This window comes from Esox lucius, chromosome 24 (genome assembly GCF_011004845.1).
Source record: "Esox lucius isolate fEsoLuc1 chromosome 24, fEsoLuc1.pri, whole genome shotgun sequence".
Taxonomy (NCBI): domain Eukaryota; kingdom Metazoa; phylum Chordata; class Actinopteri; order Esociformes; family Esocidae; genus Esox; species Esox lucius.
Window position 1 is genome coordinate 12,606,179 of NC_047592.1, and position 27,760 is coordinate 12,633,938.

General features: G+C 43.7%; 1 protein-coding gene across 13 annotated transcripts in view; it reads left to right on the forward strand.

Annotated features, from left to right (window-relative positions):
* Positions 1-27,760, forward strand: part of LOC105020624 (adhesion G protein-coupled receptor L3) — a 253,307-nt gene that overhangs the window by 61,506 nt on the left and 164,041 nt on the right. For all 13 annotated transcript variants that reach the window (XM_020043547.3, XM_020043551.3, XM_020043555.3 and 10 more), the window contains exon 3: positions 6,878-7,055. In XM_020043547.3, the coding sequence (XP_019899106.2) occupies positions 7,001-7,055 (55 nt within the window). In that variant the 5' untranslated portion in view covers positions 6,878-7,000. The remainder of the gene's footprint in view (positions 1-6,877; positions 7,056-27,760) is intronic.

A 27,760-nucleotide genomic window follows, 5' to 3' on the forward strand; every position in this document is an offset into this window, starting at 1 on the left:
CTGTACATTTCCAACAACTTCCAATGCCAACTCTACTATTGCTACTACAGGCATTGGGTGAGGTAGAAGTGTTGAACGAGGCATTATGGGTGCACTGGGTCCCATGATCGCGGAGGGTCCCAACAAGGACTCTAAAGACCTGCGAAGATTAGGCAAATTAGTTCGCAGACGTTCTCACTCTGACGTATGCACCGTACGCCACACGAAGCGACACGGCGACTGCACACTAATCATGGAGGAGGTCCAAGTTGTGGTGCTGTTGCTCGTGATTTATTGGATTTTACGAACTATTGCAGAGATTGACCGTGAGATGACTGAGACGGATTCACGCTATCGCGCTTAATTCCATTTTTTTTCTTTTGTTATTGAATAAATATTCCAGCAGTAAGCAAGAACATGAGGGAGTTCTGTTTTCAGATTTGCTAACAGCCACTAAACACATGGTTCCAAAACAATTTATTTATCTCCAAAAATAATATACACTAATACAAATGTGCAAAACACAAATATAAATAAATATAAACAACTAACAACTTGTTTAATTTTTTAAGCTTCTCTTGGCACTGTTTCCAGGAATGAATAATGTTCAGCTTACTTAACTTGTAGGCTATTTTCGTGTACACCTTATCATTATGGATACTTCAGAAGGCAGTATCTGGGTAATCACAGTTAGAAGAGTTGGTAGCTTTTTTTATTTCACTTTAGCATAAAACAAAATTAATTTACACAAATAGTGAATTGTTGGAGACAGGAGTAGGAGGGACGTATGATAAGCGTGTATGATTGATTTTAGCTGCTCGAATAGTTTAAATGTATGGATGTCCAGCCTAAGGATTAACTATTAAAAACAAAAACACACTTGAAACAATATCCTAACAACATTAGTTGGATGAGTGACATTACCATGCAACAAATTATGTGCCCCAGAATATATGTAAATACATATCTAGGACATTAATTCCCGACCAAGGTAGCAGCTTTAATGTTTACCATGAAATAATGCATATATTAAATGTCTCCTGATATTTATTATGGAACTGTATAATGAAAACCTTTTGTACGATTGCTCGGGGCAATTATCCCATGGGCTGCGTCTCCTTAGGTTCCTATTTCCTGGATAACGTTCCTGCAGTGGAAACGCAGTGAGTTCCTCGAAAGATTCCTAGTTCCTGGGTGACGTTCCTGCAGTGGAAACGCAGTGAGTTCCTCGAAAGGTTCCTAGTTCCTGGGTAACGTTCCTGCCGTAGAAACGCAGTGAGTTCCTCGAAAGATTCCTAGTTCCTGGGTGACGTTCCTGCAGTAGAAACGCAGTGAGTTCCTCGAAAGGTTCCTAGTTCCTGGTTAACGTTCCTGCGGTGGAAACGCAGTGAGTTCCTCGAAAGGTTCCTAGTTCCTGGGTAACGTTCCTGCAGTGGAAACACAATGAGTTCCTCGAAAGGTTCCTAGTTCCTGGGTAACGTTCCTGCAGTGGAAACGCGGCTATTGTCAAGATTCGCAAGGGCCCCCCTAGATATCTGTAGACAGAGCTCTGCAAAATGTTCTATACCAGTCTTTGTTTATCACTGCTGGCATTGTGTAATGTAAGCACATTCTGCCTGAGGTCACAGGCCATATCTAAGTCACCTGCTACACGCTGGAAGCTCGTAAAACTGGACGTCCATCTGAGAACTTTTACAGCTGTCAAATGTCTATTAGGGATTTTGAAGCATTAGCATTCTAATCAACAAAGAACATTTTAGGTTATGCCTGTAGTGTATTTTGTCAGAACATGTAATGTGTGTTCAACATGGAGCCTGTGGCAATATTTTTTCACAAGCCAATAATATGCAAACGAGCAGTTGGGTATCCAAATATGCAAAACAGGTCGGCGTACCTGATTACTGATGCGTCCTGGAACCCGTTCAAAGTGGGGAGCAGTGCAGCGTGAGATAAGATTGAGATATCAGTTCCATAGTGGAAAGTGATTGCTGTGTGATACAACTGCACCGTCATCACATGTAAGAGACCAGGGCCACAGGCTAGACAGAAAAGGCTTAACAGCTTGGCTTTCTCAAGTTATATGACTCGGCAACTACGCTAACCGGTTCATGGGAACGCATTAAAGTGATAGATCTCACTGTCCTACTTCTTCACTAAGCCTAATAATGGTATTTGAGATGATATCACAGAGTCCTGTCACTGGGTCATGCAGTGTCAGTAAGATTCTGTCAGCGTGCAGGTTTCTGTTCAGGACCTTGCTAACACACCTGTTTTAAATAACCTATCTGGTATTCCATCTGGGCTGTAAATTGGTGATTGTGATAGAACAAAAGACTGTAAGTCGGGTCACTGTGGACCCTAAGGTGCTTGGAACCCCTGCTGATGATGGGTCTGTGAAGGGGAACAAATATTCCAAGCTTTGATCTCAGTACACACACACTTGAGCGCGCGCACACACACACACACATCTGCATTGTGATGGGAAATATAATTTTCTCTTCATTTAGATTTCCCGTTGAGCCCCTTGAGAAACAGGCAATGTTTTTATGCTGCTGTGAGCAGGGACGATCACGTGTTTGGAGGCCAAATGATTGTCTAACACTGACGACTCCACTGTTCTTAATTAATGCCTCAATACCGGTCAGGCATTACTGTCCACTAAGATGTAGGTGTTTGATTAATTCACTGTAGCCCTGTTGTACCTTTTTTAGATTATATGCTGTAGATTAATTGAACATATGTTTTTACAGTGTATATTTCTACCTTTCTCTTTATCTACCTAGTTAAATTGAACCTATATATAATATTTAGAATATAGTATAGTACTATAGTTTTTTTTCTTCTATATTCACTGTAGATAGGGTGATTTAGTAAATTAGTAAATAGATGGATAGATGTCACAGTTTTATAGTCATTTTATAGAGTGCCCCCCCCCGCCACACACACACACACACAAACAAACACACACTTCTTCCTCATGTTTAATCTTCATCAGCTTCCTTTTAGTTTGAACCAGATAGACCAGGAAAAACACAATTAACTGAACCGCCAGGATGCATCTAGGCCCTTTGGCACTGGCGGAATGCTGAAAGAATGGCAAACAAAAACACTGATTAAAAAGTTTGGCTTTCTGAGAATCTGAGTCCGTAATGAAGTGGTTTAATTGAAGTGGTTTTAGCGTCTGCCCCTGCTAGTATGCAGGGAGTTACGAAGCCTCATCTAAAGGGAATTATCTTGAAAAGGAGTAAGTACCCTTCAAACGTCAGCCACTGTGATGTATCATAAGGCATTTCAGAATACCAGAGTAGTTGGCAAACCAGTCTCAAGCTTGTACTTTTTGGATTGAAACTGGTCCAATCCCTCACTCATAAATATGCATTTTCAGATGTGTTTGTCAATGGCTGTGTGCTGTTTCTACTTACAATCACACTTATTTTGTGGCGCTATTATTGACATTATTCCATGAACTAACAACAAATAGATATATTTTCATTCAAAAATGTATACTGTATACATAGTTTTCATCTTAACATTTTTAACACAAGTGGACAATGGACTTAATCACTCACCAATGGAATGATATTCTAGTTCTGGGTGTACTGAGATTAGCCTGCTCTAAGGAAAGACTGCTACTTTGGTTTTGGTAGAAATGTAACTGGAAAGAAACTCTTACATTATGGTCGCCTGTATTAACTAACATTTTACTTATAAACAGCCCACACTTTAGATGAGGCCACATAAAGACTGGTGATGAGTCAGTCATTTATAAAAATGACATACAACTACTGAATAATCTACTGAATCGTTTATCATTATTAAGTACAATTATTTTCTAAATGGAAAAACTGTAAGTGTAAAACAAATTGAAATACCCACACGCACACACTTGCATACGGGTATAGAGTGAGAGGGACACTTACGTTAGCCCCAGTCATTCTATAGACTGTCCTTTCATTAATGCTAAATTAAATTAAGGAATATTTAATAGTGTCCTCTCAAAGTGTTCTTCTTTTTGCCTTTGTTGCCTGCCGCCAGTCTTCATACAGTTTTTTTTAGAATGACTCCAAGTCATTCACCTGGTTCATATTTTGCGTGTCATACCCTGTAACACACAGAATATGTGAAAACCTACTTGTGAAAACTTATCACAGTAGGCGCGTCCAAGTTATCTCTGTGTTTCTGCAGGCTGAAAATGACCCATGCCCTGTACCACTTTGACCTTACGGTTTTTATTAAATTCATTCATGTTACGAAGGTACGTATCCTAAGATACAGTATTTACAGCCATGTCTGTGGGCGATGTCCTGCTCAGAGACGGAACGACGCGATTAGAACAAGCAACGTGTATTTTATCCAGTTCGCCGGACTACGTGTGCGTCTTCAATTTGACTGTATTGGGACGATCAATATGACCCTTTTTGAGATCTGTTTTTTCTTACCTCACGCAGCCATTAAACAGAATTCATATGTGTCCATTATTAGTTAATATGTCAGGATGTCTGTTCATTGCCATGCGAACAGAACAAAAATAATGAGTTAGTCTAGATCCCTCGCTGTTGCTTGGTGCTCCATGTTCCGCGGTGTCCAAAACACATCTTGTATATAAAAATTGCCAACAGCTACGAAGTAAGTGGACTACAGAGATGACACCATATTGTAACGCGTGTAAAGTCCTAGACTACGCCAGACTAAGACGACTAAACATAGATGAACGAGAGCTAGCAGCTGCAGAGAGAGTAATGTATCTACTTAAATATTCCACACATCCACCACCACCTTCTAGATCTTTAGTCTGGGGAAGGGAAGACCGGAGAGAAGGCCGGACCACAGACAGAACTTTTTATTTTCACAGATTCAAGGTGGTAACAGTTATTTTAGGGTCAGCTCAATGTGGTTTTTAGCATGGAGTTTAGGGTGAAGGGCGTGACGTTAGTAAAAACTTGACTCGACAATGACCTTTGACCCCAATGCCCTCTATAAATTCAGAACCTAATGCCCTCTACAATTTTTTTTGGAATGGGTCACTTGTGAGAGGGCGCATCCATCTCTGTTTTTCCCTGAATCTGATTATTCTTAATCTAATTTGGATTTTGGGAGGGATTATTGATCAGATAATTCCTGCTCCATGCAATCTGAAATTGTAATGTGATGGAGGAATTCAGATTGTCATGAGCAGAGTGGCCTTTTTATTTTGCCTTGCCTGGTTGTGTGTGCTCCGCTGTCCAAACTGGATTTTGGATTAAGTAGCCAGAGATTATACTTTTATATCATGGTATGTTGTAAATATGCAGAATATATGGTAGAGAATATTAATTATATTTAAATAGGGGCTATTCACATTTGTTTACCGTCATCTTTTTTAATATAGGTGAATTGATTCTAATAGTTCAAATAATATCTTATTGAATTTTTAATAATTTTGAATGAAATGGTTTAGAAATGGTCTTACTATATTAACCGTAAATGTAACAATTATATTAGACAACATTCCCATCTTTTCCACTGTTAAGCATTACAAAATGCTCATATTCTTAATGAAGAATGTTGGCAAGCTCACTTGCTTATGAGTACAAAATCTGTTTAATTGTGCTGCTGAAAGCTGTGCCACAAAAAAATACTGTGATTGAAGAAAATATCTATCTAAAAAATTATTTTTCCCTCATAAATTCAGACTGGAGTATTTTGTCATATTGTAATTTATTTTACTTAGTGTTTTTTTATCTATCAGAAGACAGGTATCACATTAGCAAGATGGCTACACAAAGTGGGAGGCAAACAAGCTGACACAGCCAGGAGCATTCCAGTGTTGCCTCTTTAAAAAGTTTAGAGAAGATGTGAATAACTAATGCGTTTTGTTCATATCATCGACATTCCACATGTTGTAGATATTCTGCTAAATTGAATTCCGTATGTCTAGCAGACACTATAGGGCCTGTTTGATATATTCCTACTGACAGTGTGTTTTTCCAGATCCAAAGCCTTTTTATCGTTTTCAAAACAAAATACATTTAAATCAAACTAATTTAATCTTCACACTTTGTTTTTTCATACTGCCCATGAAGTGAATCGGACTGTAAACCCTGGCATTGTAGGTATCATGCTCTACCACCTGATCCACAATTTTACAATTCTATTATTTGTATCGAAGGTTTGCCATGTTTTATTCTGTCAAGGACACAAGTTCACCAGTTACAGCACTCAAATGTGGTTATTGCAGGTCAATTGGTCACAGCGGCTCCGCGTTGCTCTATACAATTGTACCCGAGGCTATTTTGTTTTCTGATAATCGGGAACGCGGCCAGACCACAGTGGCTATTTGTGAAGCGCTGTAGGACCAACACGTCTCCAATGTGACGTTGCAAAGCTCACACCCACTGGAAAGGGGGAAAAAAATGACACCCTCTGTTCCAGTAGCAATCATCATCAGCTGTCCAAAAATACACTTCCAGAGACTGACTGGAATAGTGTGTGCTGTGAGCTGTGAGTGTGCAGCTCTCTGTGGGAGTAACTGGGGCTGGTTGACACAAAATGGACAAATGTCAATCTAAGCCATCGCCCGTGACCCAGAATCTTGTAGTGATACACGACTGAGTGCTCCCAAACACTCTGGCCCCAGCTGCATCTCATTTAGTGACAGTTGGTGAAAGAATACACAAACGACTCTTAAAGACACAAGCGCTGTTGACTTCATCGAGACCATTCTACCCTGGAGTTTGTGTCAGTACGTCACAATTGAATGTAGTTCTGCTATAGGTGTGGCCTTCAGCGGACCAGTGTGTATCATAAACATGGGCATTTCAGAGGAGCACCCCGGTTTTACAGCAACGCCTGACCAAGAACCAAAACCACCTAGTTCTCAACACTTTATCCCTAAATATGTTTTCCCCTCCTTCTCCAGGACAGGACCGTAAGAGAGGGAGCGTGACAGGACTGCCGTGCAGCTGGGCGAGTGCTCCCCTCAGGCTAACCAGGGAAGGCCTGACCCCTCAATCGGGTGGATCGGCAGACGGGCGGAGGGGCCATGTGGACAGCACGCCTGCTCCTCCTCGCCAGCCTGTTTGCGCCAGCTGCTCTGGGTAAGCCCTGAACGGCCACCGGCCCCGGTCCTTCTGGTGGTTGTCTCAGCATGTCTTCCAGTGTTTCCCGCCGAACCAAAAGAACTCTGTTCTGACCGCTCGGAGAGCTGCCTTTTACCTTTCCCCTTATGGTGAATGACTACGTGTTCTTCCCCAAATCTCTCGCCCTTCCGCGCCTCTGATTTTTCCCTCCCTCCCTGGCTCATAGGTGTCCTTCTGTACCTGGCTTTCTCTGTAAACTAGTACCTCTCTGTCTTCACCTCTTCCTTCTATCCCGATTTCGCTCTGTCCACCCAAGAAGAAAAAAGGGAAAGAGTTGTTAAAACGTCAGGAGGTTGAGTCATTGTCCCCTGTATGTCCCTGGTCGCCAGGTCTATTTTTGTCGCTCTCCTGACGATAGAAAAATAAACAGTAGAGGAACAGTCACACAGTGTCGGTTTAGGAAAAAGCATAATAAAGAAGTGTGCGTGTTAGGACATTGAAATCACTTCGCAGGCATTTGATAAATAACAGCAAATATAATCGGAAATGAATTGCATCCACCTCAGATTTCAACAGTTTCCTGTTGTCCCTGTCAATTGTTTCTGCGGCAAAATCATCTTAGGTTTGGGAACGGAGGAAGACAATGTGCAATGGTCCATAAAGATGCTAATTTGATAGTGAAAACCATTAGCTGGGGATTTCAATGTAATTGAATTGTTTTGGTACCATATTTCTGGACTAGGCTGCAGATCGCTTTACCGGCACACTAATCAAAGCTAGCCCTCCGTTATAATTGTTTTTGCTCTATTGTTCATTGGGAGTGGGGTCACGTGACTCCGGTGTGTCACACATTTGTCTTTGTATTGCTGTATTGATCCACGGGGGAACAGAGACATCATGAAGTTGCTAATTTAGTGCCGACCCGCTGAAAGAGCCCGTGAGATATACTGTGTCGACAATAGGATGTGTGTTGCTCTGATGCCATCATTCTCATTCCACAATGGAAAAATATTTTCTAATCATGACTATTATACATATTATTACTGGCAGTATTGATGTTGTCATTTTTTTTTAAAGCCCTGAATTAAATGAAGCCCTTAATATTGTCACAAACCCTAATAACCCTATAACCATAGTCGGAATATTTGGAACCTGGCTTATTGCCTTCATGACTACTGTTGGTGTACTTGTAATGTTCTCGGAATGGTCATTGGTGGGTGGATGAACGTGGGGCGGATTTGTGGAATGGGAATCCCGGACCTGCCCGTGGACAACGTTAAATCAACGTAACCAAATGTGACGCCAATCCCGACAGTTATTCGAAAGCTATTATTAATGGCGGTCATTCCACGGTTTAGTCAACACACACCAACGGCCAGCTAACCCTTATATTACAGACGCTGTCGGATGAATAGTTCCTAGATGTTGTGTAATCCTTCTATTTCGGGGGTTACCGTTTTAAAGCACGCACAAGGGGTTTCTGTCCTCTCCACGGCCTGCGTCTCTCCCAGGGGTGCTTTGAGATGGGTACTCCGGGGGACGCTGGCCTACTTTGGGTTGGTAATCCAGTTAGGGTCCCTTGTCGCCTCCACTCCCAATATGTTCAGACCGAGGAGGTAAATAGGGCCCTATCGCGACAACAGACTAACCGCATCCCAAACGGCAGCCTATTCCCAATACACTGCCCTACGTCACGGCTCCCCAGGACCCTGGTCTGTGGTAGTGCACTGGGAAGGGAATAGGGTCCCATTTGGAACGGCTCCCCAGGACCCTGGTCTGTGGTAGTGCACTGGGAAGGGAATAGGGTCCCATTTGGAACGGCTCCCCAGGACCCTGGTCTGTGGTAGTGCACTGGGAAGGGAATAGGGTCCCAGTTGGAACGTGCGAGCGGCTCCTCGGCCTGCCTCCATGCTTTTCCGTCAACGTGTTCCCACTTAAAGCCAGATGAAGAGAGGAGAGGAGACGAGGGGGGAACACGGGGATGCCCTCGGGGTAACGTCGGCGCGGAGAGGCCAGGATCTCGGAAACATTCCCGGGATTAACTCGGTGACGGATTCGAAGATGAGGAGAAACCGAAAGGAAGGGGTAGGGAGGAAGGAGGAAAACACACAAGGTGACAAAGATGCGGTTAGACGTGTAACACGCTCTGTTACGAAGTGCGAAAACATGCACACGAGCACAGACACAAACGCACACACACGCGCACATACACACACGTTCTCCTCATTGGGTACCTGAGAGCAAGCCAAACCCCCATGCCAGACCCTCCCGCCACATGTTAATGTCTCCGTGCAATACCCTGGGAAGAATTGCATGTTTATTCCATCCCAGGAGAACGATGGAGAAGGAATAATAATAACGGAGAATGCCCTATGGACTACTCCACAAGACAGGAGAATTGTGAAACTGACGTGCATTTCTTATAATAACAGACCAGTGCATACATCCGAATGTGAGTGAGTGACCGAGCATCGTGCGGCTCCGAGCTATTTGCAGCTATTTGACCATCCTGGCAGTAGTTCCCAAGTCCTGCAGACGCACACCCACACAGAAAGAGATGAGGACGATGACGCACAGAGAGAGCTCACGCACTCGTGAACCGTAAGGCCCTGGCGCGCATACAGTACGCACTCTGTCTCGCGCGCATGGATGAACGCTAGTCATTTGCACCGCTCATCGTCTGCATATTGTATGTTAATTTGAAGCGCTCCCCGAAGCCAGAGTGAAATGTCAGCAGAGGATATTACCCTTGCATACTTGGCCATAGCCATCCTTTAGAAATGCGCTAATGCTAATCCGATCCTATTGGCTCCATACAAACGTCTGGGAATTGTTTGGTGTCAGTCTCGCCGTGTCCATGCCTGACATCCCTTAATTAATTTCCGTTTGCCGGGGCATACAGTGCTGTCCACCAGGGCACCGCTGCAGTTGTCTGATTTGCCTAATTAATTAAACAAATGACTTTCCTCGCTGCCATTTAAAAAAAAAAGTATTAAAATAGAAACTTCAAGGAAGCCTACTGGGGCGTGTTCAGTTTTGTTGTGATTATGCAGCGTTTGCAAAGCGTGGAACGTAATGGGCATCAGTGAGTGGGTTGTACCAGCAGTGTGAAAGGTCCATCGGCAAACTGGACCAGTTCTTTATATGTCTCCCTTCTGTTGTTTCCCCCTGAATGAGACGCTGATGCCAGCAAAAAGAACAAAGACTGATTGTAGACATTACATTTGCATGCAGAATCACAACTTTGATGTCTCACAGATATGTACATAATGATGTCTCACAAATGTATCTAATTACCCTGGCCAGCTTTTTGGGGAATCTGAACATACTAGCAAGTCATAACTTGTATATTTCAGGTAAAAACACTTTGGAGAAGATAATTGACCAGAGGATACACATAACGTTGTCAGCGTAATAGACTCTGAAATCGATTTTCAGATATTGCCGATGTCTTTTGTGAAATACAGTATCATAACACATTGCCATTTGTAAAATATATAAATATATATATATATATATATATGTCAGCAGGAGGCATTGTACATTAGGAATGCATTATTCAAGTTTGCTCAAATAGTATTCAAAAGGGCTCTATGCTCTTCCTGGAGATCCTCTAGATTCTCTCTCCAACCCTGGTTGTGGCTAACCTGATTTAGCTTTGTCATCCAGCTCATTATTGGAATCAGGCCTTTTTGGTTAGACACACAATATCAAGAATTGCTTCAGGAAAACCTAAATCAACCTAAGATATGATAAATGACGATCCACCACATCCATCAACCATTGTTATGTTAAAGACACACTATGTTTAGAAAGACCAAAACACAATATGTTTAGAAGAGAAACCCATTGTAAATAATGTGAAGCATTGATAAAAGGCTGCTTAACAGACAGGTGAGTGTTGTACAAAAACATTTCTAAAAACATTGATATTGCCAGTATATCCCGATCATCTATTTGAACTTCTGTATGCAATGACACTGCTGACTTTTATGCCGTGCCATTCAATCGCCCCAAATTCACTTTCTATTTACTATATGCGCAAGACGGAACTGCTGCAGGTTTTTATTTTTTGAATTTCCAAAATATTAATATAACTTTTAAACTCTCTTTGGCATGAAGTGCTAGCGCTTTCTTTGTTGATTTAGTTGACATTTGTATCACGCTAAAATTACAGAAATTGCACAGATGGTAAAAATATTTATGAGTAGACAAGCACTTCCTTTAGGTTTACAAAACAGTTGTCAATTGGATGACAGCTTATTCCATATCTCTGTTTACTGAATGCAGCAATGTTCCTGCTGTGTCAGTATTTCCAGCTCGTTCCACCCTTTGCTGCCTCATTTCCATAGAATTATTAGTTTTTGGATAACCTAAATGTGCATAATCCAGGTCTCTTTGTGTTATATTCTAATTCAATTTTGGAAATGGTGTAATTCCCCTCCCAATATCTTGCCTAGCGCTTTGCAACAGCCTCTCTGTCCGTCTCGTCTTGCATACCTAGCAAGAAAATCAATACATGGTTCCTTCCTACTCGTACTTAAGAGGAGAGTGGCTTTCGCGTTCTCGTGGCGTCCATCGTCTGCCTTGGGCACTGCCAAAGTGCTGTCAGAGCCCAGAACCCGAGTGAAACGAATGACGGCAACATTAAGCTGCCGGGCCGCCGGGCTTTTGGGCTCACTGGGTAATATACCCCCCCCACAAGTTTTATAGTTTGATCGCAAATGAATGAATTAGGACCGGCGCCCCCGCACGCTGCTCCCTCCGCATAATTCGGTAAGTGTCGGGTGATGCCATTTAAAGTGTTTTGTGGCGTGTGGAATGGTGTTTAATGAGAACAGATATCGACGACGGGGTCAAGTGGCAGAGGATGTTGGTTTACATTAGACAGAGTGATGTGTACGCGTCGCGGCCAACGGGCTAGGCTGATAAATATTACACGGTGACCCTAAACCCTGCCACATCGTCTCCTGTTCAGAGGTCCGGGGGTTGGCTGAAAAGTGGCAGGCGCGCCATAAATTGGCAGCTAGGAAGCAAAGTGGATAAACCATGAATTGAGAGCGCGTCACAATACAATATTTGCATCATTTGGTATTTAGCTGCGAGGACAGATCTGGGTGTCAACCACACACAAGGTGGTTAAGACACAATACAAGCAACCGCACGAACCCGTAAAACAACGAAACACATTACGTATGTGCCTTATTTGCATGTCACAATGGTCTGCTAAAAAATACAGTAGGTGTTACAATTCACCAGGCCTGATATACATACTGCTGGGACAACAACATCCCCTATTTATGCAAATCTCCCAATTCCTCATAGGATTGGCCCTGTAAGCTCCCCCACACCCCATACTGTATTCACAAAGTGGCTGAACGTGGGTGGGGAGGAAAAAGCGAAGGCCATCCTTTATCCTCTGGGCCTATGTCATTGCGGCAACAGTGATTTAAACCCTCCAATGCGGTCATGCAGTGTGCTTTGCCTAATTATGCCGATCACGGCTCTATCCGCACCTGGGCACGGCCCATGCAAGTTGGACGTGGGGTTGGGCCTTGCGTTTGCCTTAAGAATGGTGATGAATCCGGCTTCACGCCGGCGTGCTCTTTCATGTTGCATGTTGTGCGGCCCCATGTTTTTTTTTCTTCATGCGTTTGTTCTACCTGGGTCAGAGGTCAATTACATGGACATTGATCGGTTGGTTTTTGTGCCGGCGGACTGGAACTGCTACGTTGGCTCAAGTGAACAGGCTCCACGTGGGCCACTGACAATGGTGTCACGTCAACTCAAGGACAAAATAATCTGTCCCCGGTTCATTCGTTTAAGGTGTGTGATATTTTCCACCAATCAGAGGTCACCTTAGGAACATAAGCTAACCGTATCAAGCAACCTAATGTAATGATAGCATGTGCCGGTGGCCACAATAGGAACACTCAGTCCATTTACTATCTTATTAATAAAGAAGAAATACCTTTGTTTCTATGTATAACCATTGATTTTTGCCTGGCTTTGTGGGCTGGTTGTATTGTATATCCCACCTGGGGCAATTGATTCACCGTAGAGAACAATGATAATCTTGATGTTGCGTGGCTCTGATGAGAGTACAGACCAACAGGCCTTTATTTTACACCACAATGTAACAGGAAAGGGATTAATCATTCATCACTTATCAGTCAATCCAAACTGCTTGTACCCCCCTCTCACATTTTCACAGGGTAATTTACCACTTCACCACCGAGGAATCATTTAAGCACTTTTTCTTTTTTCTGTTACCAAGAATACAAAGAGTATAATTACATTTGCCTGAAACTAAAGTTCAGTGCAGAGTAAAATTAATGTAGTCCAATTATGAAGTGAGACGCTCAGTCTCTCTTTGCCTCTCTTTCTCTCTCTTCCTCTCTCTTTCTATGTATCCCCCGCTCGGTTTCTCCCTCCTTCCCCCACTGTACTCCAGGCCTAGTTAGAAGCAATGACAGAACTGTTGCCCAGTCATACCAATAAATAAAGTTTCGTAAAGTCGACATTGCAGCTGAAGGCTGGGATCAAATGTTTCAGTGGGACAGATTAGCCCTTTAGACCTTGAGAATAAGAGTGAGTGAGTGAGTGTGTGTGTGTGTGTGTGTGTGTGGGGGGGGGGGGGGGATAGTGGAGATGGCCTTCAATGTGGCACCGTAGCCTCGGAGGGAATTCAATACAGCCCATTGACAAAAGAAGGGCTCTATTGTAGAGAGAAGCCATGGCCCCCTTTGGGAAGTGGCCCCGCCCGTCTGCTCGCCCGCCAGTCCATCCATTCCATTTCCTTATTAATTGTGCTCGAGGAAAAGACGAGCAAAGGGAGCAAGGGAGGACAGGGTGAAAGAGACACACCGATTTCCCTCATAGGAGGAGGCGGTTTGTTTGAAACAATGTCAGGGTCAAGCTTATTCATGCTATCTGTGCGCGTCTTGTATGGAAGAGTGGTATCTTGAAGGGGATGTGAGAGAGACAAAAACATAAACACACAGACCCCCACCCCCCCCCCCCAGAGATTGTACAGGCAGTCTTCGAGGTCACGGCTTGTCCTGGATCCCACACGGGAGCTGTCGGGCCACTGGAGAGATTGTCAATTTAGCCATTGATGGATCACCCGGTGTAGTCACCTCCCACCATTCCACTCCCTGAGTGCCCAGGGCACAGCTTAAGGCTGTTAGCTGCATGCCCATGGGAGTGGGGAGACATGATGGGAATGAACAGTTTACCAGTCCCTGATCCACCCTTTAAGTGCATACACACTTTTGATCGCTGTGCCGTACACATCAAGGAAGGCAATAAAGACAATAAATGAAGAGCCTGGACTTTCAGCATTTTCCCAGCGCCGTTGTGATTTATTTACCTCTGTGATGTTCCTGGAGACATTTTTGTGTTTAGGTTCGGTTGTGCTCATACGTTTGAATACCCTGGCAGAAATTGTGACATTTTGGCACTGATTTTCTGGAAAAAGACATGGTTGTTTCAGGGAGCACAATACAACGATCTTGAACAAAAATGAGCTGCATGGTCGAGTTGCCAGAAAGAAGCCCTTACTGCGCCAATGCCACAAAAAAGCCTGGTAACAATATGCCCGACAACACCTTGACACGCCTCACAACCTCTGGTACACTAATTTGGAATGACGAGACCAAAAAAGAGCTTTATGGTCACAACTATTTGTTATGTTTGGAGAGGGGTCAACAAGGCCTATAGTGAACAGAATACCATCCCCACTGTGAAGCATGGTGGTGGCTCACTGATGTTGTTTGGGGGGGTGAGCTCTAAAGGTAGGAGAATCTTGTGAAAATTGATGGAATGATGAATGCAGCATGTTATCAGAAGATACTGGCAGCCAATTTGCATTCTTCTGCACGAAAGCTGCGTATGGGATGATCTTAGACTTTCCAGCATGACAATGACTGCACAAGGCCAAGCTGACCCTCCAGTGGTTACAGCAGGTTCTGGAGTGGCCATCACAGTCTCCTGACCTTAATATCATCGAGCCACTCTGGGCAGATCTCAAACGTGCGGTTCATGCAAGACGACCAAAGACTTTGCATGACCTGGAGGCATTTTGTCGAGATGAATGGGCAGCTATACCACCTGCAAGAATTTGGGGCCTCATAGACACCTATTACAAAGGACTGCATGCTGTCATTGATGCTGAAGGGGGCAATACACAGAATTAAGATCTGAGAGTATGCCGACTTTTGAAAAGGGGTCAGTTTTCATTACAAATGGTACATATATTACCAGTTTTCCAAGGGTATGCAAACTTTTGAACTCAACTGTATCTGTTTGTTTTGTTTCAGCTTCCCTCTCAATCTGTCTATGGGACACCTGTCTTTATCACTGTCCACAAGAACCTGGTCCTATCATCTAGAAGTTAAAAAAAATCTGTGCTCTTCCTCCTTGTAGCTTGATTATTATGACCCCCGCGTTATGTCCACTCCATTCAGATAATGTTAGGAACGTCTCCACACAGAGAGCTCCTTTTAAGAGGCTGCTTCGTTATTTTCTCCATGGAAAACCATTGAGATTGCCCTGGCGATATGGCGTCCAGGGTCCCCACAAAGACTGACTGTGTCAAGTAAGAAAAATTGCAGGTGCACATTCCCCAGTGCGACCCCCCCCCCCCACCCCTCCCCGGCTTTTGCGCTCACACACGCAAGCGTGCACACACACACACACACACACACACTCACTCCCTCTCTCCATGATCACTGGCCCTTGTTCACTCCGATTGGGACTTGAAGGGGATCCTTTTTCACTGTGATAATGCTCTCCTTTCTGCCTGGTGAGATGGGCAGAGGGGAGAGAAGTGAAACGAGAGACCCAGGGAAAGAAGGATGTCACTCTGCTGAGCCGCATCAAGTACCGGGCCCTGAGATCTCTCATTAGACCCTCTAAAAGAGACATAACCCGTACTGCATGTGTTCTAGCTCAGTGTTTGAATAAGGTTTGTGTTACATATAGTCCATTGTGGCCAGACCCTGGATAATTGACTTGGATAATGGTGGATAATGGATAATGGTGACACCTCCATGGCAAATAGTCCCCTCTTGTGTTTTTGTGGTTCATTGTCGCCAAATGGACTTTTGAAGACGTGTCACATTTTGTCAATCCCCAGCCTGACTTAGGGACAAACTAATGAAACATGTTTTAGAAATTGACCCAATCATACAGTGGCCCGGAAGTGCAAAACACAACCATCAACACGATGACACACCCCCAATACAAATACTCCCCCCAATACCAAACAACATAACCACTAACACGATGACACCCCCCAATACAAATACTCCCCCCAATACCAAACAACCTAACCACTAACATGATGACACACCCCCAATACAAATACTCCCCCCAATACCAAACAACATAACCACTAACACGATGACACCCCCCAATACAAATACTCCCCCCAATACCGAACAACATAACCACTAACACGATGACACCCCCCAATACAAATACTCCCCCCAATACCGAACAACATAACCACTAACACGATGACACCCCCCAATACAAATACTCCCCCCAATACCGAACAACATAACCACTAACATGACACCCCCAATACAAATACTCCCCCCAATACCGAACAACATAACCACTAACACGATGACACCCCCCAATACAAATACTCCCCCCAATACCGAACAACATAACCACTAACACGATGACACCCCCCCAATACAAATACTCCCCCCAATACCAAACAACATAACCACTAACACGATGACACACCCCCAATACAAATACTCCCCCCAATACCAAACAACATAACCACTAACACGATGACACCCCCCCAATACAAATACTCCCCCCAATACCAAACAACATAACCACTAACACGATGACACCCCCCAATACAAATACTCCCCCCAATACCGAACAACATAACCACTAACACGATGACACCCCCCAATACAAATACTCCCCCCAATACCGAACAACATAACCACTAACACGATGACACCCCCCAATACAAATACTCCCCCCAATACCGAACAACATAACCACTAACACGATGACACACCCCCAATACAAATACTCCCCCCAATACCGAACAACATAACCACTAACACGATGACACCCCCCAATACAAATACTCCCCCCAATACCAAACAACATAACCACACTCCCAAAACAATACAGAACACCTTTCCAAAATATGAACACACACACCCCCTAATACGAAAAGACAACGTTAAGTCACAACGGATTGAGTAGGCACAACACTCTCATCGCTGATTGGATGCACAGTCTGTTATTCAGGGTGAATTTTATTGTTGATTTTATTGCTGCTATGTGAAGGAATTAAAATGAGTGTAAACAATTCAAGTCGCATAATTGAACCCATTTATATGTATTATTATCAGAGACATTCATATGAGATCACCCCCGATAGCACACATACGTCTTGCTGATGTCGGCCTTAGATACATCGTATTTGCATTTAGAATGTCGCGAGGAGGTTGGCTTTGTGTACGAAAGATCGAATGGATAGACGGTGGCAGCGGCCTACTGGGTCGACTATTAATCTTGAATGCGTCGAATTAGATCAGGTAATATCCAGAGAAGATTTAAACCTTCGCCAGCTTGCAGTCTAGGCAATTTGTCCGGTTATTTAAAGCATTCGTTTTGTAAATGTGAATCTTTAATTTGGGAACATGATCAAATCTCTAAAGCGTGGACATCACCAGCAAGAGCTAGATAAGCTCCACTCTTAGATATTTTGGAATATGTTGTCGACTTTTTACGACATGAAACTTTGCAAAATATGCAACTCTTTGCCGCAACCACCACAAATTTGTGTACGTTTGTTTAAATGATTGCAACAGTAAGGGCAAAAAACATGTCTGGGTCTCGTTATTTCGCTTTGCCTTTTCTTTGAAACCGTAGCTAAATAGCTGGGTACTGGACTGTCATGTACTGTTCACCCTGAGGAACAGACTGTGCATCCAGTCAGCGGCACGCTGCTTGTACCCTTTCCGTTGTCTGCTAATGTTACCGGTTATGTTGTGCGTTATAGGGGTGAATATTTGTATTGGGAGTGCATCATTGTATTCGTGGTTATGTTTTCGTATAGGGTGCATGCATTTATATTTGGGGAAGGATTATTATACTGTACTGGGAGTGTGTCATTGTATTAGTGGTTATTTTTTGGATATGGGGCTGTGTGTTGATATTTGGGGAAGGTGTATTTTATTGTATTGGGAGAGTGTCATGTAATTTGCTGTCACAATTTAGCATTGTTCAACGGTGTGTTGAATTATCAGATCAATCTCTTAATGGTTGAACGTTTTGCTAAACCACTTGCGTTCCATACTGTTGGATATTTAGATGTTATGTTGCTATTAATATAAATATGAAATATGACTTTTTTAACTTGATTAACGGAGTACATATGCAAATGCATGAAAACCCATTTTAATTTACACGTTTGAATAATTAGTGTTCTTCATTATGTAAGTAAACACAACTGCTTGGGGACTTCATTGGTATTAATTCATGGTTTTTACCCCTCGGATATTAAACTGTTGCAAAAATTGCGTTAGACAGGAAGGATGGAATTTGGAATATATAAATGACTTAAGCATAAGATGGAGATTACTGTACTTCCAATGAAACAGTATGTTTATAACCCATTTGAAGAACACTTTAGTGAATCTCAAGTGAAGTGGCAGTACAGGTGCAAAAACAGATTTCCCATCTATTTTTTTATGCTATTCTTAGACTATTAGATCAGTATGAATAGAAATCTGAAAATGACTATAATTAACTTTTCCCCTTGCGTTGTATAAGAGCTGTTTGAAGAAGAAAAAAAATGCCTGGAATTTCAGCCTGTCCAGGTGAACTTTTGATGTGATCTGATTGTAACTGGCTCTAATTCAAGTTTAAAGATTGGTTGGTCGCATACACATTATACAGTAGCAGAGTGTACCCAAATGCTAATCAGCACCCAAGCAATGCAGTCAGTTAAATAAAGCTATAATGTATGTATAAAACGAGAAAGAGAAAGTCCACACAACTAGAAATTACATATTTACAAGTACCGCAGCAGACAAAAACCTAGAGTAAACATGATACGCATAAATAGAAAGAGACCAGAGATTACAATGAACATGGCCCAGCGGTGTGGCCGGAATGCGTGGGGAATTGTGTTTGTGTCTGCGTAGTATCTGAGTGAAAACGACTGTGTGTGTCAAAAGGCTGCACAGATCGGCAATTTGTTTAACAGTCTGCTGCCCTGTGTGCGAGAACATCTCTGTCTCTCTGTCCTGGTTATGGTTATTCTGAACCAGCTCTTTCTGTTAGTTGGCAGCGCAAACAGCTGAAGGCTCAGGTAGCTGATGTCCATGAAGATCTTTTGTAGCCTTTCTTCGGCACTGTGATGAGTAAATATCCTGCAGGGAAGGCATCGTGCTCCCTTGTAGAGGCTCTGGCCAACCTCACCACGCACCGAATAGCTGTACGACCGCGGGCTCTGCAGCTGCAGTACCGTGGGTGATGCAGACTCAGTATGCTATAAGTGGTGCATTCTGGGACATGCCGAATGTCTTGTGCCTCCTTCACCGCGGCGTCGGTGTGGTTGGAGCATTTGGGGTACTCAGCGATGCACAGGCTGAGGAACATGAAGAGCGAACCTCCCTTCACAGCGACCCTATTCACAAGGGGGCTTAGCGCGCACTTATGTTGCCCTGACTGCCTGGGGTCGCGGTGGTCAGGAAGTCGAGGTGTTCAGGTCCAGGTCTCCCAGCTTCCGGACGTTGAGGGTACTGCGGTGTTAACAGCCTTCTCACAGAGGGGTGCAGTGTGTCATTGACACCTTCGTCCCTGACTCTGCAGGGAAACGCCACTGAGAAAGTCCTGCTTCCCTTGTGCTGAGAACGTGTAGTTAATGTACAGTTGAGCCTGAACCCTATCTGGCCTGTTTCTACTTGGCCAAATCTCCCATCAGTTTTTAGAAGCCATGGTACACTTTCACTTTTGTAGGAAGAATACAGTGATTCCACAGTCTCTGATTTGGACGTGTTTAATAGCCACTGTTCAGAAAAATGTCTCCACGTGTTCCTTGATAAGTCCAGTAACGGATTCCAAGTCACTGATGTTCTCTGGAGAGGCTTCCCTCAGAACAGACCTGTAGCGTGATTTCTGATTGCATAGTCCAGCACTGAATAGTCACTGACACTTCTTTCTTGCTCTTGCCTGTTGGGGACTTGAACAATGGGGATGTCTGGTGTGACCTGCCCGAACAAAGAGTAGCAACGATCGAGCGTGTTCACTCCTCGTGTCATACAAGAGACGTGTTGGTGAAAGTTGGGTAGCATCTTTCACAAATTCCCTTTTCCAGATCAGCTAATTAAGGTTGTTTATGTAAATACCTTCAAATTAGTTTCCCTAATGCCCACACAGACGCCCATGGTAATAGAGAAAATGTTGTGTGTGTATATGTGTGTGTGTGTGTATGTATATATATATACCAATCAGCCATAACATTATGACCAGTGACAGGTAAAGTGAATAACACTGATTATCTCTTTATCATGGCACCTGTCAGTGGGTGGGATGTATTAGGAAGCAAGTGAACATTCTGTCCTCAAAGTTGATGTGTTAGAAGCTGAAAAAATGAGTGTTCCTGGTCTGCAGTGATCAGTATCTATCAAGGAAGGAAAAACGGTGAACCAGCGACAGGGTCATGGGCGGCCAAGGCTCATTGATGCACATGGGGAGTGAAGGCTGGTCCATGTGGTCCGATCCAACAAGACCAGCTACTGTAGCTCAAATTCCTGAAAAAGTTAATGATGGTACTGAAAGAAAGCTATCAGCACACAGTGCATCCTTTTACATCACGTGGATGGCAGGGTGCGTGTGCGTTGCTTACCTGGAGAACACATGGCACCAGGATGCACTATGGGAAGAAGGCAAGACGGCAGAGGCAGTGTGATGCTTTGAGCAATGTTCTGCTGGGAAACCTTGATCCTGCCATTCATGTGCATGTTACTTTGACACGTACCACCTACCTGAGCATTGTTGCAGACCATGTGCACCCTTTCATGGCAACAGTATTCCCTGATGGCATTGGCCTCTTTCAGCAGGATAATGCGCCCTGCCACAAAGCAAAAATGGTTCAGGAATAGTTTAAGGGACACAACAACGAGTTCATGGTGTTGACTTGGCCTCCAAATTCCCCAGATCTCAATCTAGTCAAGCATCTGTGGGATGATCATGTGCTGGACGAACACGTCTGATCTATGGAGGCCCCGCCTCGCAACTTAAGGATCTGCTGCTAACGTTTTAGAGCCAGATACCACAGCACACCTTCAGAGGTCTAGTGGAGTCCATGCTGTCAGGGCTGTTTTGGCGGCAAAAGGGGGACCCACGCAGGTGGTCATAATGTTATGGCAGATCGGTGTGTATATATATAATTATTAATTTTCCCCATTTGTGGTATTAGACATCCAGTATGGATTAAAACAAAAAGAATGCATGGGGTTTTTGTCAAACAAGTAGCTGAGGTCCTAGCACTTGTGGACTTTTTACCAAGCCCACAGAGAACGTTTTAAGACCTGTTCCTTACCTGCGTTCCCTCAGATATTGCCCGATTCCCACACACATTGCCCAATTTCCACACACATTTCCCGATTCCCACACACATTGCCCAATTCCCACACACATTGCCCAATTCCAACACACATTGCTCAATTCCCACACACATTGCCCAATTCCCACACACATTGCTCAATTCCCACACACATTGCCCAATTCCCACACACATTGCCCAATTCCCACACACATTGCCCAATTCCCACACACATTGCCCAATTCCCACACACATTGCTCAATTCCCACACACATTGCCCAATTCCCACACACATTGCCCAATTCCCACACACACGCACTGCCGGATCTTTTAGTTCGTAACAAACGAACAGGTTTTCACACCCAGCCAATATGGGCTTTATGTAAAATGCATTATCCAATATTTGTTCCTCCTGCTGCAGAAAACGACTTGTCTAGCTCCCAGTCCCTGTCTTCTCTGTGGCCGCTGCCGGTAAATACACAACATGAAGAGAGCAAGAGTCCCGAGTCCCAAACGGCATCCTGTTCCCTCCGTCGAGCACTACTGCGACCAGACCCTAACGGGCACCGCATATGAATAGGGCGCCCTTTGGAATGTTGGGCAGAGTGTGAGCGAGCGTCGGGAGTTTTAATCTCTGTGTCGACTGATTGAGGTCAAAACAGATTAAGTGCTTTCCTGTTCGCTCATGAGGTCCTTCTCCCATTGACAAACAAAATGAAGGCCTCGCCCACTGGTTTTCTGTTACGTTCGTGCTGGCAGTCCACACAGTGTTGTGGCTGAGGAGACTATTATGAGCTGTGGTTGTCAACAGGAGGGCGACGTCGTTGTTGTGCATTGTGCTGTGTTTACACCGTCTGTGCTAACAACAGCACCGTTGATGCAATTAAGATCCGGCCTAGATGCCTTTTCATGTCAGAACATTGGGAGTTTTCCCTGTTCATTGCAACAATAGGTGGGTTTTTTTCCTATTTATTCTCGTAAAAAGACGCTCGCCTTTGTCATAGGAAAACCTCTGGAAAATATACTGGCGAAATGTTTGTTTAGGGTTACGTTTGGGTTGATTTAATGGCTGGAAAGGAGGCAGTTTCTGTGTCCACCTTGCTAGTAATCAGCAAAATGATATCTAGAGATTCAGGTAGCGTCTTAAATTCAAATACAGAATAGGACGGTGAGGTAGTAGCGTATAAAGATTTCTACTGCGGCCTTGAAGACCTTGTTAAAGACTGAATGTGGCCCACAGTGTTAATTTATTTGGTATCCTGGTCCGGATTATTTAAAAAAGATCAAAGCAGGTCAAGATGGATGGTATTTTTAGGTGACTTTTGTACTTCAGTCAAGGAAAATTCATATGAAATGTACAGACAAGGTACTATGTCTGAAAAATCAAAGTCAAGAAGGGCAGAGAATAAAAACAAGATGTTCACTTGGCGGTGAGTCTAAAGTCGGGTTCTCCCCGTGCGCAGTCAGGTGTTGCTGTTGGATGTTGTCCGTGCTGCGTCAGTCATCCGTGTGAGAAAAGGCTATTCCTTCTCTTTCCGTTGACCTCAATTAAACTTTGTTGAGGCCGGGGCAAGTTGAGTCATGCCAACTCTGGAGGCGTGCGTGTGCGTTTTGAAAAAAAAGAGTGAACGCAAGAGCGAGCGGAGCAGTGTGGGGGGGGGGGGGGGGGGGGGGGGGGGGGGGCTAGCCAGGAAGATGTACAGCGGGACCGAGCGGCATTGAGAGCGAGAGAGAAAGATTGGGAGTGCGTGCCTCTCATAGAGTGTGTGCACGTGTCTGTGTCCGGGTGGTATGAGGGGGCCGTCGGGGTGTTAGTTTTGGCCGATAAAGTCCCCAGAGAGACACTGAGGCGCAAGCGGGTTGCCATCAGGCGAAGAGTGGGGAGATGAAAGGGGAGGACGCAGCCAAACAATGTCAACGTGACGCATAGATGAACAAAGCCCGACTTGCTCTAAATCACTCTCTCTCCCCCCCCCCCTCTCTCTCTCTCTCTCTCCCCCTCCCTCCCTGCCGCTACAGCAGTAGCCTCCAACTCCCTAGGCTGTCCTCTGGCTCGAACCGTCCGTGGTTTAAAGATTCAATGCAGGACATACTCTTCAACTGAGTTCACGTCTAGAGAGTCTTTCATGAACATCTTGTATTTGTTTCTTTTTTCCTCGATACATTTGGCTCTTTAAGATGGGTTCTGTAATTTATTACTCCTGGTTGTAAAAGTGCCCGTCCCCGAATAGTGTGGCCAATATGTGCCAATATTTGCCCCACGTCAATCAAAACCACTCCCAGAGGTATTGTGTTGATCCTATGCGTAGAGTATGCACATATAAACAACTTATTACAAATCCACTCCGAAATGGAAGCAAAAAAGACCCAGACCACAGCGTTAAGATGATGTGGTATTTGTTTCTCTGTAAAAAGGATTTTAACAACAATAACAAAGTCATCAAACCACATGCCCTAAACTTGAATTATCCGTAGACTTGAATTATCCGTAGACTTGTTTGGGCTGAAGATAAATGTACATCCCCGTAGTCAACTAGAATTCTGTTACTGGAGCTTGGTTTCAAGCCCTGAAGACCCTGAAGAGCAGTGTTATTTTTTTTATCTTGTTGTTTTAGGGTTTGCTAAGGCTCAGCACTTAATGAATTGAGTAGCGTTTAATTAAATTAAACCCCCGGTTGGATGAAAAGTCACTTTACCTCCATGTTCCAAGTGTGTGAATCAACAGTTAATGAGCGAGTCACTGAGACTCACTTTATAATGTTGCCTGTCTGTCTTGTAGCGCCTGTCTGTCTGTCTTGTAGCGCCTGTCTGTCTTGTAGCACTGTGAATATGGAAAGCTTCTGCCACAGTTTGTCTTTCTTAATGTTCCGATCCCAAACCTGCATGAGCTACATCCAATTCATTCATTTAAAGGGGCTTTTGTCGTTTCGGGGGCAAGAGTAGCAGGCTTTAGTTGTTACTCAGGCAGTCGATACAGCCCCGGCCACTGACACTGCTGATTTGGTTCCCCTGTAAATTACCTTGGGAGTAATTCGCCAATTCGCTGATGCAAAAAAAAGAAAAGAAAAAAAAAGCTAATTTCCTCCCTGGGCAATGCTGACTGTGATTTGAAAGGTGAGGTCATGTCACGTCTCTAGCTCTGTCAAGCGGTACTCACCTCCCCTATACTGACAAGCTTGGCATGTCGCCAGACATGGGAAGATAAGTGTTGATGAAGAGGAGTGGGAACAAAATGAATGGACTATTTCCCCTGGTGAGCCAAACCGGTGAAGGGACCCAGGTGTTTTCCCCGTATTAGTGCTCCTGACAGTTGAGGCATCAGAAGCCTGTAATCTGTTTGGTTTGGCGTGCTATCCCAGCATCCACTAAAACACCTGGAACCACACATGGAAACCGCTTTTATTTTGCGTACTGGCATTTCATATACGATGAACATCAGACCCATCGTGGGTTCTGGTGCCATAACTGGGAGCATGTTAATGGTGTTTGGGTAAATGCATACGTACCATATTGTTTGGTAGTCTGGCTGTCACTTTACTAATGATTGCTAGCTTCTCGCTTTGAATTAATTGTAGTTTTGGAAACGTTTTTACCTTAGAAGGCAACCAAAGTAAACCTCCCCTCTATTTCCATAAACTGTTTCTGGTTGCCATAGGTGATGCGGTCTAATTTGCTGTAAGGCACAAGTGGGTTTGTCTGTCTCCACCTGCTGTAATCAAATAACAACATCATGATTCATGCGCCAATTAATAAGTGGCTTTGTGGGCCGGGCAGATCCAGCGATGTAGGGAAGACAGACGTTTGATGTGTTGAAACAGCCCTTCTCTACATCCATCCCGCCCTCCCTCCGTCTCTCATTAATTCAATTCAATCAGAGCTCATTTGAATTGGCCGCCCTCTGCTTTGGTTTGTGCAGTTTTCAGCTGGAAATGAGCTGCCTCCCGGGATGAAATCTTATATCTCTTCATGATATCAGCTCAACATATTTTTCATACTGGGATTTTTGCTTGGCGTATTTCCCAATTTGGGCTTAATTAGAGATGGTGTTTTAAAGGGATATTTCGTTTCTTAGGATGTTAGACTAGTTTTTCCACTTTTGACTGTTAAGCTGTATGGTCAAACTCACTCATTTTAAACCATCTCCTCATACAATGCTAAGGACAAAAAAAATATGTTAGAGCGACAGACATCTTTGATTAAAATAGTGTTTTTATGGTAGTGTGTTTAAACTGACATGTTTTGATGGAACCCAGAAACATGACATGGTTTTCTAGTTTATTGGGGGGAAGTCTTAAGGCATTTAATTTGCTGTGTCTGGGGACTGCAGTATATTTCTTCTGCACAAATCTACAAAGCTAAAAAATGAAACATCTAGGATTATGCTTCAACACTAAAAGTATATTTCCATTTAATCTCAAATAATCGCCTGTGTATGCTTGTCGCTGTAGAAATAAGAACTTGTTGAAGATGGTATAAGAACCGTTAATCGCTGGAACCCAGACCTTGGCCACCGCAATGGACTTCAAGAAAGGAAAAGTCAGGAAAGACCTGGCAAAGGCGGTTGATGCTAAATAGCCAGTTACAAAACGCATTCGGCCTTCTCCATCCTGCTAGCTAATGTTTTGGTGTCTTGGGGATCTGGGGAAGCAGTGTAGACAGGACATGGCTACCTTGTGGTAGACAATCCGTCTGTTTCGAAAGACCATTAAAATAGTATATGACCGGTGATTATCCCCATTACAACAACCATTTACACAAATCAACTCTCTAATCTTAATCTCTGCATTCACTCTGCCCCCCCCCCACCACCAACACCACCACCATTCCATCTGAAGCTGTTTCTGTTTCTTGGGAGATTAACTGAAATGCATGACCCTCGGGCTCTGTTTTGATATTAATGATGACTTTTAAATGTCATTGCTAGTCAGCTCTGTTTGAGCTGAAGTCCCCAGTGGAAGGTGTCTGGGCTGGTTTACAACGACCCCAGGGCCTCAGTGCTGCTCCATGTGCAAGCCCTCTTGAGGGCATTCAATTTCCTCCCATTACTAAAGTAAATCCGCATTCAAGGCCCGCAATCAGAGCTCATCTTTGGGTTTTCAATTTGTGACCCCTGCGAGGGATGTGAAAGCCTGGAAAAGAGCGAGATTTTCCAGTGCAACCATTATTTCCAGTGCCCTTTCCAATGTCCTTTTTAGTAAGAATTTGTGTTGATTAAAATATTAATTTGTGAATTGTGATATGTCAGTACAAAAGAGTCACTCCTATCAGTTGGTATTTTGTAAATTAACACTTTTAGACAATTTGTGTTTTTTTTTTAAATCATTCTTTTTTGTTTTCATGACCTTAAAATGCTATCCAGTGAGTTTTCTCACTGGATAGCATCTCGGGAGGATGAGAAAACGTACAGCTGAATATTCCTCTAAAGTATTACAAAAAGAGGGAGTGCAACAGAATAGATCTGAGGGCTTAGGTGTCTGGAAGGACTTTCAATGAGACTTCATCTTGCTTTTAGCTGGATGGATGTGTGGACTCAGATAATGATGTGGGCATACAAGCGGGATGCTGCTGTTAGTAGCCTTGGTGTCTGAGGCCTTATCCTTCGCAACTGGGTACAAATGTAATTACAATATAATTGTTGACTGCTCTGATAATTCGGGCCTATTTCAGGCATTTGGGTAATTGCTCATATTAGCATATTAGGGTATCTGGCTGTGTGATTGCTTTTCATTGCTGTTTCCTTTCGGGAGAACGATGACTTGGGTGACAGTGTCTTGTTCCCATGCCTTTTGAATGTTGGAGTCATGCTCACAGCCTGGTAATTTGTCTATGGGGAAGGAAATGTGATCTACATAAAAGCATGTGCCTGCAAATGTATCCCAACTCATTATTCAGACCAATTTAAATGGAATAATTCAATCAATACAGCCAGGGGAGAGTTTCATTTGTCGATTCAGCATTGTAAAGTTAGCCTAGCTTAACACAGGCTTTAGGAAGCTATGCTAGTTTTGACTCTTCAAGAATAACCTATTAGAGCTATCTTTCTCAGTGTTGGTCTAACAAGCCTTTGATGTCGCTAGTCTGTTAGAAATTGGTTCCGGCAAACTTTTGAATCTGTACATGTCTG